Source organism: Coregonus clupeaformis, chromosome 13 (genome assembly GCF_020615455.1).
Source record: "Coregonus clupeaformis isolate EN_2021a chromosome 13, ASM2061545v1, whole genome shotgun sequence".
Taxonomy (NCBI): Eukaryota; Metazoa; Chordata; class Actinopteri; order Salmoniformes; family Salmonidae; genus Coregonus; species Coregonus clupeaformis.
Genome location: NC_059204.1, coordinates 21,101,913 through 21,117,308, shown reverse-complemented (window position 1 = coordinate 21,117,308; position 15,396 = coordinate 21,101,913). Strand labels below are relative to the sequence as shown.

At 43.3% G+C, this 15,396-nt stretch overlaps 2 protein-coding genes across 2 annotated transcripts in view; one reads left to right on the top strand and one right to left on the bottom strand.

Moving 5' to 3' along the window:
• The window catches only part of LOC121579444 (adenosine receptor A2b-like), a 34,474-nt gene extending 20,084 nt beyond the window's left edge, over nt 1-14,390 (top strand). The window contains exon 3 of the mRNA XM_041894040.1: nt 10,109-14,390. Coding sequence (XP_041749974.1) covers nt 10,109-10,880 — 772 coding nt within the window. The 3' untranslated portion in view covers nt 10,881-14,390. The remainder of the gene's footprint in view (nt 1-10,108) is intronic.
• Nucleotides 14,391-15,109: 719 nt separating this feature from the next.
• Nucleotides 15,110-15,396, bottom strand: part of LOC121578881 (zinc finger SWIM domain-containing protein 7-like) — an 82,594-nt gene continuing 82,307 nt past the window's right edge. Inside the window, exon 5 of the mRNA XM_041893202.1 lies at nt 15,110-15,229. Coding sequence (XP_041749136.1) covers nt 15,110-15,229 — 120 coding nt within the window. The remainder of the gene's footprint in view (nt 15,230-15,396) is intronic.

Here is a 15,396-nt window from a genome sequence, read left to right as displayed (position 1 = left end):
TTAGGTCAGTTAGGATCACCACTTTATTTTAAGAATGTGAAATGTCAGAATAATAGTAGAGAGAATGATTTATTTCAGCTTTTATTTATTTCATCACATTCCCAGTGGGTCAGAAGTTTACATACACTCAACTAGTATTTGGTAGCATTGCCTTTAAATTGTTTAACTTGGGTCAAATGTTTCGGGTAGCCTTCCACAAGCTTCCCACAATGTATTTTGGCCCATTCCTCCTGACAGAGTTTGTAGGCCTCCTTGCTCGCTCACGCTTTTTCAGTTCTGCCCACATATTTTCTATAGGATTGAGATCAGGGCTTTGTGATGGCCAGTCCAATACCTTGACTTTGTTGTCGTTAAGGCATTTTGCCACAACTCTGGAAGTATGCTTGGGGTCATTGTCCATTTGGAAGACCCATTTGCGACCAAGCTTTAGCTTCCTGACTGATGTCTTGAGATGTTGCTTCAATATATCCACATCATTTTCCTTCCTCATGGTGTCATCTATTTTGTGAAGTGCACCAGTCCCTCCTGCAGCAAAGCAGCATGATGCTGCCACCCCCGTGCTTCACGGTTGGGATGGTGTTCTTCGGCTTGCAAGTTCCCCCTTTGTCCTCCAAATATAACGATGGTCATTATGGCCAAACAGATCTATTTTTGTTTCATCAGACCAGAGGACATTTCTCCAAAAAGTACGATCTTTGTCCCCATGTGCAGCTGCAAACCGTAGTCTGGCTTTTTTATGGCGGTTTTGGAGCAGTGGCTTCTTCCTTGCTGAGCGGCCTTTCAGGTTATGTTGATATAGGACTGGTTTTACTGTGGATATAGATACTTTTGTACCTCTTTCCTCCAGCATCTTCACAAGGTCCTTTGCTGTTGTTCTGGGATTGATTTGCACTTTTCGCACCAAAGTACGTTCATCTCTAGGAGACAGAACGCTTCTCCTTCCTGAGCGGTATGACGGCTGCGTGGTCCCATGTTGTTTATACTTGCGTACTATTGTTTGTACAGATGAACGTGGTACCTTCAGGCATTTAGAAATTGCTCCCAAGGATGAACCAGACTTGTGGAGGTCTACAACTTTTCTTCTGAGGTCTTGGCTGATTTCTTTTGATTTTCCCATGATGTCAAGCAAAGAGGCACTGAGTTTGAAGGTAGGCCTTCAAATACATCCACAGGTACACCCCCAATTGACTCAAATGATGTCAATTAGCCTATCAGAATCTTCTAAAGCCATGACATCATTTTCTGGAATTTTCCAAGCTGTTTAAAGGCACAGTCAACTTAGTGTATGTAAACTTCTGACCCACTGGAATTGTGATACAGTGAATTATAAGTTAAATAATCTGTCTGTAAACAATTGTTGGAATAATTATTTGTGTCATGCACAAAGTAAATGTCCTAACCGACTTGCCAAAACTATAGTTCGTTAACAAGACATTTGTGGAGTGGTTGAAAAACTAGTTTTAATGACTCCAACCTAAGTGTATGTAAACTTCCGACTTCAACTGTGTTTGTCGTCCTAGAGGAAATATCATGCGAAAATATCGTTTACATGCTTATCATGGCTAGTGATTCAACTATGATGACATTATATGTAATTTTTACATGCTATAATCAGAGCAAAGTGAAGTCACATTGACAAACAAATGTTCATGATTAAACTGTGTACACAACCAATAAACTTTGATTTGATTATCCTCTATCTACACTATATTTGCTATATCAATTAATGGTTTGGCTTGAGAACTCAGTGTTAGGGTTCTATTCAATCTGTATCTCTGAAGCGTTACAGATTGCGTGATAGAAATGTAAACTTTTTGGATGACCCAACCAAATTCACCTAGAAATGTGAGTTATAGATCTGTCCTTCTCATTGAAAGCAAGTCTAAGAAGCGGTAGATATGTTCTATGTGCGCTATTTTTATGATTCCCGTTCTTACGTTTCGTTTTTGCATCTTTTACTTTCGGTTTTGTACACCAGCTTCAAAAAGCTAAAAATACAATATTTTTGGTTATTGAAAATATATTTCACAGCAGTTTATATGGTACAATGATTCTCTACACTAAATATATTTCTTGTTTAAAATTAAATTAGGTGTCACGCCCTGACTCTTACATGTTGAGTCAGGGTGTGTATATTCTTTGTGGTGTTTATTCAATGTGTGGGATCTAGCATGTATAGATCTATGTTGGCCGGGTGTGGTTCCCAATCAGAGGCAGCTGTCGATCGTTGTCTCTGATTGGGGATCATACTTAGGCAGCCATTTTGCCTACCTTTAGTTGTGGGATCTTGTTTCTGTTTGCTGCTAGCCTTTAGAACTTCACGTTCAGTTGCTTTTGTTATTTTGTCAAGTGTTTATTATAATATTAAACATGTACGCATACCACGCTGCACCTTGGTCCAATCCTTTACACGATGAACGTGACAGAAGATCCCACCACCAACGGACCAAGCAGCGTGGCCAGGAGGAGAAGACACCCTGGACACAGGTGGGGAAGACATTTTGAACATGGGAGGAGATATTAGCCGGTAAAGGACCCTGGGCGAAGGAAGAAGCCCAGGCAGGAGAGGATCAACGGCGACGCCGACGGTGCCGACCGCGAAGGAAGCACGAGAGGCAGCCCCAAGAACATTTTTTGGGGGCCACACGGAGCAGAAGGAGGCCCTGAAAGGGCTGACTGTGGAGGAAGAGGAGGCCGCGATTATAGAGGCCCTCCAAGACATGCATCTCAGCACTCTGAGAGAGGAGATAACTACCTTAAGGGGGCTGTTAGCTAAGAGAGAGCAGGAGAGCTCCCTTCAGAGGGAGGCGCTGCAGGAGGCCCACAGGGAGGAGTAGTCAGTGGATGCACGGAGAGAGGAGCTGGCTAGGCAAACAGGAAGAGCTGAGAGAGGAGTTAACCCTACAGCAAAAGAGAATGCAGTCGTTAGAGCAGAGGCTGGCAGAGCCAGGTTTCAGAGTAGAGCCAACTCCCTGCACTCGCGTTAAGGAGCGTGGGACCATACAGTGCGTATCACAGCATAACAGGGTGCCTGTATCTCCAGTGCGCATTCACAGCCCGGTGCGCTTGGTGCCCGCGCCCCGCTCTTGCCGGGCTAAAATGAGCGTTCAGCCTGTACGGCCCGTACCTGCTCCTCGCACCAAACCAGTGGTGCGTGTCTCCAGTCCTGTACGGTCCGTACCTGCTCCTCGCACCAAACCAGTGGTGCGTGTCGCCAGCCCAGTGCGCCCCGTACCTGCTCCTCGCACCAAACCAGTGGTGCGTGTCTCCAGTCCTATATGGCCCGTACATGCTCTTCGCACCAAACCAGGGGTGCGTGTCCCCAGCATGGTATGGCCCGTTCCTGCTCCTCGCACCAAACCAGTGGTGTGTGTCCCTAGCCTGGTAAGGCCTGTGCCTGCTCCTCGCACTAAACCAGTGGTGCGTGTCGCCAGCCCGGTGCGCCCCGTACCTGCTCCTTGCACCAAACCAGTGGTGCGTGTCCCTAGCCTGGTAAGGCCCGTTCCTGCTCCTCGCACCAAACCAGTGGTGCGTGTCTCCAGTCCTGTACGGCCCGTACCTGCTCCTCGCACCAAAACAGTGGTGCCTAGTCCAGCTCCGGTCAGCTGCTTCACTCCAGTGCCAGAGCAGTCCGCTCCACCGGTGCCTAGTCCAGCTCCGGTTATCTGCTCCCTACCAGAGCCGGGGCAGTCCACTTCACCGGTGCCTAGTCCGGGTCCGGTCATCTACTCTTCCTCCATGCCGGAGCCATCTGCTCCACCGGGGTCCGAGCCGGAACCAGACGTCAACCCCTCTCCAGGATCGGGGCCTCCCACACCAGAGTCCAGAAATGGCTTGGTGCATCGTGGGAGGACTGAGAGGGGAAGCATCGCGCCGGGTTCCAGACCGGACCGGGTGTGCAAAGGGGAGGCAGGAAAGGAGAGGAGTGTACTGCGTCCGAAGCCGGAGCCGCCACCGAGGCTAGATGCTCACCCGGATCTCCCCTTTTGAGTCAGGTTTTTGTGGCCAGAGTCCGCACCTTTGGGGGGGGGTACTGTCACGCCCTGACCTTAGAGATCACCTGTATTCTCTGTATGGTTAGGTCAGGGTGTGATTGGGATAGAATCTAGTTTATTCTATTTCTATGTTGGCCGGGTGTGGTTCCCAATCAGATGCAGCTGTCGATCGTTGTCTCTGATTGGGGATCATACTTAGGCCATTTTGCCTACCTTTAGTTGTGGGATTTTGTTTCTGTTTGCTGCTAGCCTTTAGAACTTCACGTTCAGTTGCTTTTGTTATTTTGTCAAGTGTTTATTATAATATTAAACATGTACGCATACCACGCTGCACCTTGGTCCAATCCTTTACACAATGAATGTGACACAAGGTAGGGGTGGTATACAGAAGATAGCCCTATTTGGTAAAAGACCAAGTCCATATTATGGCAAGAACAGCTCAAATAAGCAAAGAGAAACGACAGTCCGTTATTACTTTAAGACATGAAGGTCAGTCAATATGGAAAATGTGAAAGTTTCTTCAAGTGCAGTCGCAAAAACCATCAAGCGCTATGATGAAACTGGCTCTCATGAAGATCGCCACAGGAAAGGAAGACCCAGAGTTACTTCTGCTGCAGAGGATAAATTCATTAGAGTTAACTGCACCTCAGATTGCAGCCCAAATAAATGCTTTATAGAGTTCAAGTAACAGACACATCTCAACATCAACTGTTCAGAGGAGACTGCGTGAATCAAGCCTTCATGGTCGATTTGGGGCAAAGAAACCACTACTAAAGGACACCAATAAGAAGAAGAGACTTGCTTGGGCCAAGAAACACGAGCAATGGACATTAAACCGGTGGAAATCTGTCCTTTGGTCCGATGAGTCCAAATTTGAGATTTTTGGTTCCAACCACCATGTCTTTGTGAGACGCAGAGTCGGTGAACGGATGATCTCCGCATGTGTGGTTCCCACCGTGAAGCATGGAGGAGGAGGTGTGATGGTGTGGGGGTGCTTTGCTGGTGACACTGTCTGTGAGTCCCCACATATGCTGAGCACTTGTTGGCTGCTTTTCCTTCACTCTGCAGTCCAACTCATCCCAAACCATTTCAATTGGGTTGAGGTCGGGTGATTGTGAAGGCCAGGTCATCTGATGCAGCACTCCATCACTCTCCTTCAAATAGTCCTTACACAGACTGGAGGTGTGTTTTTGGTCATTGTCCTGTTGAAAAACAAATGATAGTCCCACTAAGCACAAACCAGATGGGATGGCATATCGCTGCAGAATGCTGTGGTAGCCATGCTGGTTCAGTGTGCCTTGAATTCTAAATAAATCACAGACTGTGTCACCAGCAAAGCACCCCCACACCATAACACCTCCTCCTCCATGCTTTACGGTGGGAACTACACATGCGGAGATCATCCGTTCACCCACATCGCGTCTCACAAAGACACGGCGGTTTGAACCAAAAATCTCCAATTTGGACTCCAGTCCAAAGGACACATTTCCACCGGTCTAATGTCCATTGCTCGTGTTTCTTGGCCCAAGCAAGTCTCTTCTTCTTATTGGTGTCCTTTAGTAGTGGTTTCTTTGCAGCAATTCGACCATGAAGGCCTGATTCACTATGTGAAGCATTTCTTTGGCCTGCAATTTCTGAGGCTGGTCACTCTAATGAACTTATCCTCTGCAACAGAGGTAACTCTGGGTCTTCCATTCCTGTGGCGGTCCACATGAGAGCCAGATTCATCATAGCGCTTGATGGTTTTTGCGACTGCACTTGAAGAAACTTTCAATGTTCTTGACATTTTCCGGATTGACTGACCTTCATGTCTTAAAGTAATGATGGACTGTCTTTCTCTTTGCTTATTTGAGCTGTTCTTGCCATAATATGGACTTGGTCTTTTACCAAATAGGGCTATCTTCTGTATACCACCCCTACCTTGTCTCAACACAACTGATTGGCTCAAACACATTAAGAAGGAAATCAATTACACAAATGAACTTTTAAGAAGGCACACCTGTTAATTGAAATGCATTCCAGGTGACTACCTCATGAAGCTGGTTGAGAGAATGCTAAGAGTCTGCAAAGCTGTCATCAAGGCAAAGGGTGGCTATTTGAAGAATCTAAAATGTAAAATATATTTTGATTTGTTTACACTTTTTTGGTTACTACAAGATTCCATGGGTGTTATTTCATAGTTTTGATGTCTTCACTATTATTCTACAATGTAAAAAATAGTACAAATAAAGAAAAACACTTGAATGAGTAGGTGTGTCCAAACTTTTGACTGGTAGTGTATATATTTTTGAATTACATTTCGTTTTAATTTCTATTTAATCTTTACAGTAATTGTAATGATCTTCTGATTTCATCTCTTCAGTTTGTGTTGGAAAGAGATTTTTTCTGAAGATAAAAAAATATCCAATCAGGATTTTCTTTGGTGATCTCTGGGTAGAAAAATCTAACTAGCTCAGCCAGCCATTGGCTAAGCTTTCAGAAGCGCGACAGAAAACCTCTGCTGTTCGACTGTATTAGAGCAGAATTTTGGAGTGACAGTGGAATGAACCAATCACATTTTGACTTGCAATGGGTGGGACCGTTTAAAAAAAGTAACGGGCCTAGACATTTCACTACTGAGAGCGCAAAAGAAAATAATCAGTGGGTCAAGCAGTAGTTTTCCAACGCTTGGCTATGCATTGTCAATCTGAAGTCTGCAGTGGCCGTACAGCATGTACTGCGATGCGGCCTCAGCAGAAGTCAGAGCATTCATACTTCTTGCGCATCGGGAAGCTGTCAATACGCATCCAATAAATTGGTCTGCAGCGCACCACTCGTATTGATTCAGGGCTAATCTCTATAGCCTTCCAGCTAATTACAAGAAACTGGCTAAACGAAAAGACAAGACCTTACCTCTTCTGAGATGTTGGAGTCTGTTTCCCAGTGCTTGACATAGGTGCTCAGCCAAGATAGCATGAAGGTAAAAGACTGCACCATTTTCACACATGCATCTCTATCCCGAATCTCCTCATTGCCCCCCAGTAAAATTAGCCTACATTTAGGCTATTATTTATATGTGTATTTCACAATATGTTGAGGTAAAAACCAGAGTATAATGCTTGTATGGATGTCAACCCCAATACATGTTCATGTCATCGTCATCAATCAATTGCATGACAGTTAAAAACTACTTTGACTAACACCATTGATTTATGTATGCTAGCTATTCTACCAGTTTATACGAATGGGAGTTAGCATTTAGCAGTCACTTTTTCTAAACCGGAAAAGGGACAACTTCTAAATGTTATGCAGCGAAAACCACATTGTGGGCGTGTTACAATACAGTTTGTGTTCATACAGGATGGTTAACTTTCAAACTCTTTAAAATGTTGCTTACAAATGATCATCATCTGGTGAGTGATACTGTTTTGTTGCAGTTTGGTTGCTGTTTAGCTATCTCTTTGAAAATAATGACTGTGAAACATTATTGCGTTTAAACTTTAGATCACCGGTTAGTGTGATGAACGTGATCAAATATATTTGCAATGGGAAATAATAACTGGTTTGTTCGTTTCATTTTGGAAATGAAATGGTTGTGCTTTTGTATTATGATTTCATGGGGCCTACTGGAGTGAATGGGATGCTTATTCTTTAACATTATTTGATGCTGTGTGTGACTGCCACCTGTCTTATCAGGTGTTTGACCAAAACTGTCTCTCCTTCAGTGCCATGGAGTGCACGGGTATTAGCCTACGGTCACTGTCCATTCAGCACCATGAGCCTGTCACCTTTGATGTGACGCTGTTGTTGTCGCTATTGGTGATAGTGTGATAATGGTGTTAGGCTACCATAAGTTATGTAAACAGTGTGTTTTTTGTTTTGCTGGTCACATTATTTTATGCTGTGTGGCGCAGTGGTCTAAGGCACTGCATCGCAGTGCTAGCTGTGCCACTAGAGATCCTGGTTCGAATCCAGGCTCTGTCGTAGCCGGCCGCGACCGGGAGACCCATGGGGCGGCGCACAATTGGCCCAGCGTCGTCTAGGGGAGGGAATGGCCGGCAGGGATGTAGCTCAGCTGGTAGAGCATGGCGTTTGCAACGCCAGGGTTGTGGGTTCGATTCCCACGGGGGGCCAGTATGAAAAATAAAAAAATAATGTATGCACTAACTGTAAGTCGCTCTGGATAAGAGCGTCTGCTAAATGACTAAAATGTAAAAATGTGTCCATGCCGAACTGTCTCTGTGAGTGCAGCAGCCAGAAGCGTGGCCAGGCCTGTTTAATTAATTCATAATGTCATTTACATTTGCGTCATTTAGCAGACGCTCTTATCCAGAGCGACTTACAGGAGCAATTAGGGTTAAGTGCCTTGCTCAAGGGCACATCGACAGATTTTTCACCTAGTCAGCTCAGGGATTAGAACCAGCAACCTTTCGGTTACTGGCACAACGCTCTTAACCACTAAGCTACCTGCCGCCCCAAAAAATAAAGCAAAAAGCATTGCTCCTCCTTCACTACAACTAGAATGGTCCGACTACAGAATATATAATGTCGGGTTTATTAAGTGATGCTATGCTTTCAGTTATTTTCAATTTTTTTGAGTTTGATACAACGTATTGGAGATTTTTGGTTCCTGTGACGGTTTTCCTATCACATGCCTGTCTCTGAGTCAATGTGCAGATGTGCTCAGTGAAATGCGGCGCAACAGTTAGCCAATACATACGTAACTTCTTACTTGCTCAACACATCACAAATTGCCAAATTATCATTCTTTGTGCAATATCACCATTCGCTGCAGCAGAGTCAGCTTTTTTGCTCTTAGGCAAATTCGTACATTGATTCGATCATAGATTACGTAACGTTCCAATATCAATACTAACATACCACTTAGAATGCATTCCCTATACAACACATTCCTTAATAAGTGGTAGCCAATGCTATGGATATTGGAACAGAGCACATGGAGCCCAATGGCATTCTCACCCAGACCTCATCAATAGAAGGGTCGTTCCACGAAATGAGTGCCTTTTATTTTAAGTAGAAATTGTGCACAAATATTTAATTTTAAAAGCCTGTTATATTAAATTAAGTTCCCTTTAGTATAGACCACATGGAAAGTTCAATCAATCAGATTTTCTTGTATGAATAAAGACTTGCTAAAGTGCCAAAATTCAGCATTTAACCCACTAAACCCCAAAATGTCTCCCAAGTTTACACCATCATTGTAAAGCCCTAGTTATTTTGTGCTTTGACAAAGTCATTTCTGAAGATTATTATTTATTTCATGTGATTAGTGATTCATAAAAATGAAAACTGTCCCTTGTTTTAAGGTCAACCCTGTTACGTGAACTGAACTCTCGTTTTAATATGGTGAAATTTTTGTTGTTGTTGTTGTTGTATTATTTAAAAGAAACATTGAACATCTAATAGTCAAATCATAGTGTTAAAGCAGGTGAGCTGGTTCTGGCCCTTTTTTTTTTCTTTTTGGGTCAAGCATAACATGGCAACCCTGCTACCCATAGATAGACAGGCTAGAAATGTTTTCACAATTTCAATTTTTTTGTGAAGCTTGCATTTCCCCACTCCCCCTGTCACAAGGGGATTTATAACTGATTTACGATGAAATCGTCAACCCTGTTACGGTCAACCATGTTACTTTATTTGGCACTTAATAGGCACTTACTATAGTAATTTTTGTATTTAACCTCTTGAGATGGGAAAACATGTTTTTTTTTTTTACCAAGTTACACTACTCAAAAGGCGCCTAATTGGTGGAACGATCCAGAAGTCTGTTGGAATGATGTCTCGTTATCTGTTGGTACCCTGCTTTAGGTAATAAGATGGAAATTATATATTACTCCTGTCACAGGCCCTAATTTAATGTTCAGTTGGAAGAACTTTAAGGACAGCATATTTGCTTCTCTATTGCCCCATTGTCTTTCTGTAATAACTCATTATTACGTTATTTTAATCATGAAAAGATGTGCAGCATAAGTGCCATAATACTTGATAGAAGGCCACTGTGGCCTTTAAGGGCACTCAGTCACAACTCTTAGGGAAAATATTTTTAAGACCCATTTATTACCCCCATGGATATTAACCAGCATCTTTTCGTCTTCCCTCATCCTCTTATCCAGGTACAAGGAGCTGGTGACGGGTACGAGGGCCAGACGAATCATCGCCATTTTATGGAGCCTGTCTTTTGTCATCGGCCTCATCCCATTCCTGGGTTGGAACCTGAAGGTGACTTCCTGCCATCAGAATGTCTCCAGCAGTCTGACGAATGGCAGGTCTTTGGGGGACAATGCCAGTACCACCACCCCACCCCTGGTGGACGATCTGGGCAGTGCAGGGGACTTCCTGAGCAGCTGCAAGCTTATCTGCCTGTTTGAGAGTGTGGTGGACATGCACTACATGGTCTACTTCAATTTCTTCGGCTGTGTCCTGCCTCCTCTGCTAATCATGCTAGGCATCTATGTGAAGATCTTCACCGTGGCCCGCATGCAGATGCGCCAGATTGAACTCAAGTGCTCGGTGAGCAGCAATGGGGACAGCCACCATCACGGGCTGCTGCAGCGCGAGATCCGTGCTGCCAAGTCTCTGTCCATCATCGTGGGGCTGTTTGCCATCTGCTGGCTGCCCGTGCACATCCTCAACTGCCTGACCCTGTTCTACAAGGACCTGTACAAGCCGCCCCCCGTCATGTACATAGCCATCATGCTGTCACATGCTAACTCAGCCGTCAACCCTGTTATCTACGCATACCGCATCCAGGACTTCAGGAACACCTTCCGAAAGATCCTGACGCGTCACGTCCTATGTCAGAAGGAGGAGCCCTACCTCCACTCCTCCAATGGGAGCAGGCGGAACAGAGACCAGATCCACATGACCATTGACCCTTTACTCTGAGGGGTGGGGCTACAGGGGGCATGACCCTTTACTGTAAGGGCAGGCACCAGGGTTCGTGAGGCGACTAGCCCCGCCTACATGACTTTACTTCAAGGGTGGGGCCACAGGCTGGGGTTGTGACTCAAGGAGAGCCCCAACCCCCCAAAATACTATCTGTGTTCATGTTATTGTTGTATTGTATTCTTGAATGCCATTTTAAGTGAGATTAGAAATGTTTACAGAACAAAGAGAGTGGGTATGATGATATGTGAAGCTGAATAGATGAATCTGCCTTGAATGGGGAGCATTACTTATGAGTTAAGCTGAGTATCAGGGGCCAGGTGATGAAATGTTAGCCTGGTCCAAAATCTGTTTATGCTGTCTTGCCCATTCCTATGGTCATTGTCATGGCCATAGGAGTTGGCAAGACACCGCAAACACATCTGGGACCAGGCTAGTGAAAAGCAGACAAGGCTTATTTAATTTAAAGCTGGAATCCGTACTAGGTAAAACTGCCATGTCCGTTTGCGATATTACAACAACAAAGAAGTTACTTCAAACAACGAACACTGTTTTTTTTCCCCTCTGACATCATTGCACACGCAATAGAACAGCCACGATGCTGGATGTTCCTCTCCTCTGTTTCATCAACAAAACAAAAACAATAACAAATGCGCTGGGGAGAACATTGGCACAGTTCACCTTATGATTTCAGCTTTAACTGTTAAGGATTTAATTTTTATTTTATTGAAGCTAACTGGATTTGCATGACTGTGAAATGAATCCATTACTACAAAATAACACATAATTTACCATTCCTACACATTGACCATATCATAACTCAAAACACTCCTTTTTAAGCATTAACTTTGCAAAAGAATATGCATAAATTGTTCAACATTTTTTTACCAATGTTTGGTATTTTATTTATTGACATGTAGCTAAAAATCTATAAGCCTGGCTGAGGTGTGTACTGTATTGTTCCTCATGGGCTACATCGCACTTCCTCAGTAACAGGTCTTGTGTAAAAAACAAACATAGGAAAGTCTGCCCAGTGGAACAATTTACGACTGCAACATCAGCAAAATCTCCAGTGAGAGGGCATAACACACATGCAACACAGCTCGGAGTGGAAAAGTATTTTTACACATAATATAAACTTGTGGAGTGTTATTGTGCTCTGCTTGAATTTAGCAAATGTCATGGCTTCTTTAGTGTCATGGAGAAAGCTCAGGAATATACAGAATGTGGTGAGGAAGATTGACTGAGTCATGTGAAAAAATACATCTGAAATTCACAGACACAGAGGAGGTTGAGACCTCTGGCAAGAAAAAAATGTATAAATCATTACTCACAAATACATGCCTCATTATTTGAAAGGTTGATTATTACTTACTCATGACATCCCTTTTTAAAATGATAGATTTACGTTATTTTTGACAAAATGCAGACATATTTTAGGTCCTTGTTCAACAGCCTAAATCATATGAGAAAACAAATCTAGGATACCCTCTTCCCTTCGCATCCCTAGAAGACCCATTATACAACCCTCACATGGACACACACACACCCCTCACATGAACACAGCTGTGATGGTTTGCCCAACTGTCTCTCTGTAATAAAGGAGAAGAGAGAGAGGCTGGCATCTCTACAAGGACACTGGGATTTGTCAACTCCTGAAACGAACCAGGTGGCTTCTAATACTCAATACTGTCAGACTGTAACCACTTCCAAGGCGTACTGTCTGTCCTTGTCCTCAGCATGGCAGTTAAGAGACATGTGGCTCCACCCCCCTTACTCAGTCAGAACTCCTAAATTCACCACTTCACTACACCAAGCCAAATCAGTCAATGCAATGCTGAGGAGGTCCCTCTTTGTTGAACGAATCAAGGATCCAGGGTTTGGGTCAATTCTGAATTGAGTTATGAATTGCTCTTTAATTCCAATTCAATTCTTGAATTTGAATTGAATTTGAATTGGCCATACCCCACAGAAAGCAGAATTTGAATTGCATTTGCATGTAAGAAAGTATGATTAAATTCAATTAAATTCAAATGGTTTATTTATTCTGAATTGCTTTGAATTAAATGATACTTCATTCAATTCAAAGCCAATTCAAATTCATGGTTTGAATTGAAATAAATTCCGAAAATGCTAATTGACCCCAACCCTGCTAGGAACACTAGATTGTAGGGGGCTGACAAGTTATTGTTCTGTGAAAGTCAAAAACATGCTTCATCGGTGTAAGAGTGTCATTGTGGTTTTGTATCTGTGAGTCTGAGACAGATCTGTTAAATAGACAGTGCATCATTCTCGGTTGACCACCCAACTTATGGTCTTGCACTTGTTTCCTGTGTGGAGATAGGAAACCAAACCTCAAAATAATTACAGTTTAACAAGACTCTGTTTGAACATAATGGCACACAATTGGTGCTAAAACGAAGGTGGTTTTCCTATCTGCTATGAAAAGAGCCATCCTTGGTGTGGTCAGATGAGGATTAAAATGCACTGACATTTTAGATTATATTACTATATTATTATTATTAATATTATTGTTATTATTACTATTATGTTTTCTTCCAAATCTGAAGACTTTCAATGTGCTTTAAGATTAAACTGTGTTGTGTAGTGTTTTTTGAGTGTTCACAAGGTTAAAGAGATTGAACGGGATCTTAAGCACTTACAAATTCATAATATATTGTACAAATTAGAGGACATTGTACACAATTGTGCACAATTTTCGGGGACCCGTTTTGGCTCGTGAGTGCTACTTTCAAAACTACTGGCTGAAATTATACAAAACCTCTGTAGCATCACTAACTTTTATAAGGAATGTAAGACAAGCATTGTCTTATCACTGGGGTCCAACAAATACAGTATTTCCATTTTCTTGGTTTTTAATTTCTTCACCATACTCATCAACCTTCACCTCTACAACTTCAAGGGCTAAACTATAGGAGTGTGCAGAACCTCAAATACATTCCCTTGGAGACAGCACTGTACTGGTATAACTATCATTTGTTCACTCAAATGTGACCTTAGCATCAAGATACCAGGGCTGGGGTCAATTCCATTCCACTTCAGTCAATAAACTGAAATTCCAATTTCCCTAAATGCTACTCAATTAGAAAAATGTGGAATTGGAATTTCAGTTTACTTCCTGAGTTGACTGAATTGAAATGGAATTGAACCCAACCCTTCAAGATACTGTGGGTTGTAAAGCCTTCAACAAGCATGACTTGTGAATGATGCCTTACATTGAGCAAAACCATACAAGAACAAGCTGATGTAGTTTTCATAGCAATCCTGCCTTCAATTCCAACCTGTGTGTTTGCAAATGTGTTACAGCATTGATGTCACTAATCAGTAGCCTAAACAGTCCACTGTGGTTCACGTCAATGATGTTCAATGTTTAAAGAATTATTCTTTACGTAACTGGCTACAACTGTAAACCAATACTGCTATTTAACATGAGAAGATCTGTATGTATGGCAAATTATTTTGTTAATAAAAGCTATGCTTATATTGTTACAGGTCAGACTTTCATATTCTTACAGGAAGAGTTTACAAACCCACAACAATTTTCATTTATTTTACTCACACCATAGGGTGACTGACATGTCTTCAAATAAAAGGAGAATCTAAAACAAAGTAAATGAACAGATGCACAATCTCTGGCAACATATTAAGAACACGAACACAGTCACAAAAAAACGCAACATCTGTTGACAGATTTTCAGAAAGCAGAGAACCACACCAGACTTCCAGAAGAACAGCACAATGACCTAAAAGCCATAAAAGTCATCTTCACACATGCAGACAGACTGGAGGAGACCATGCAGCAGCAGTAGGCTTTGCCTTTTAAACATCTTTCCCCAGGATGTGCTTTAGCAGCTTGGTCTTAGATGGTGCTGCGAGCCTTTGAGTCTGTGTCTGTGCTTTGGGTCTGTTATAGTTCTGGTCTGGTGGTCTACGTTTAGCTCTGGATGAGTGTCCGGGGGTCGGGTGGTCTACCTGTAGGTCTGGATGAGTGTACTGGGGTCGGGTGGTCTATGTGTAGGTCTGGATTAGTGTCCTGGGGTCGGGTGGTCTACGTGTAGGTCTAGATGAGTGTCCTGGGGTTGGGTAGTCTACCTGAAGGTCTTGATGAGTGTCTGGGGGTCGGGTGGTCTACCTGAAGGTCTGGATGAGTGTCCGGGGGTCGGGTGGTCTACCTGTAGGTCTGGATGAGTGTCCTGGGGTCGGGTGGTCTACGTGTCAGTGGCTGCTGCTCTCCCAGAGAGGATACAGGACATCTGCTGGTCAGACAGGGTCTCCTGCTGGGACAGTCCCATGACCTGACTGAGGTTACCTACCAGGATGTGCTTACACTGACACAGGAGGAGGAATGTTAGGGGAGTCACAGTACCAAACAATGGTATGTGTTGAAACCGTGTGGAAGGCAGCTTAGCTGTTAGCTAGCTAGCTTATTAAATGTATTGCATTGGAGCCATGAGAATGTGCAGATTTGCTTTCCTGTGTGTGTCACTAGCTAGGT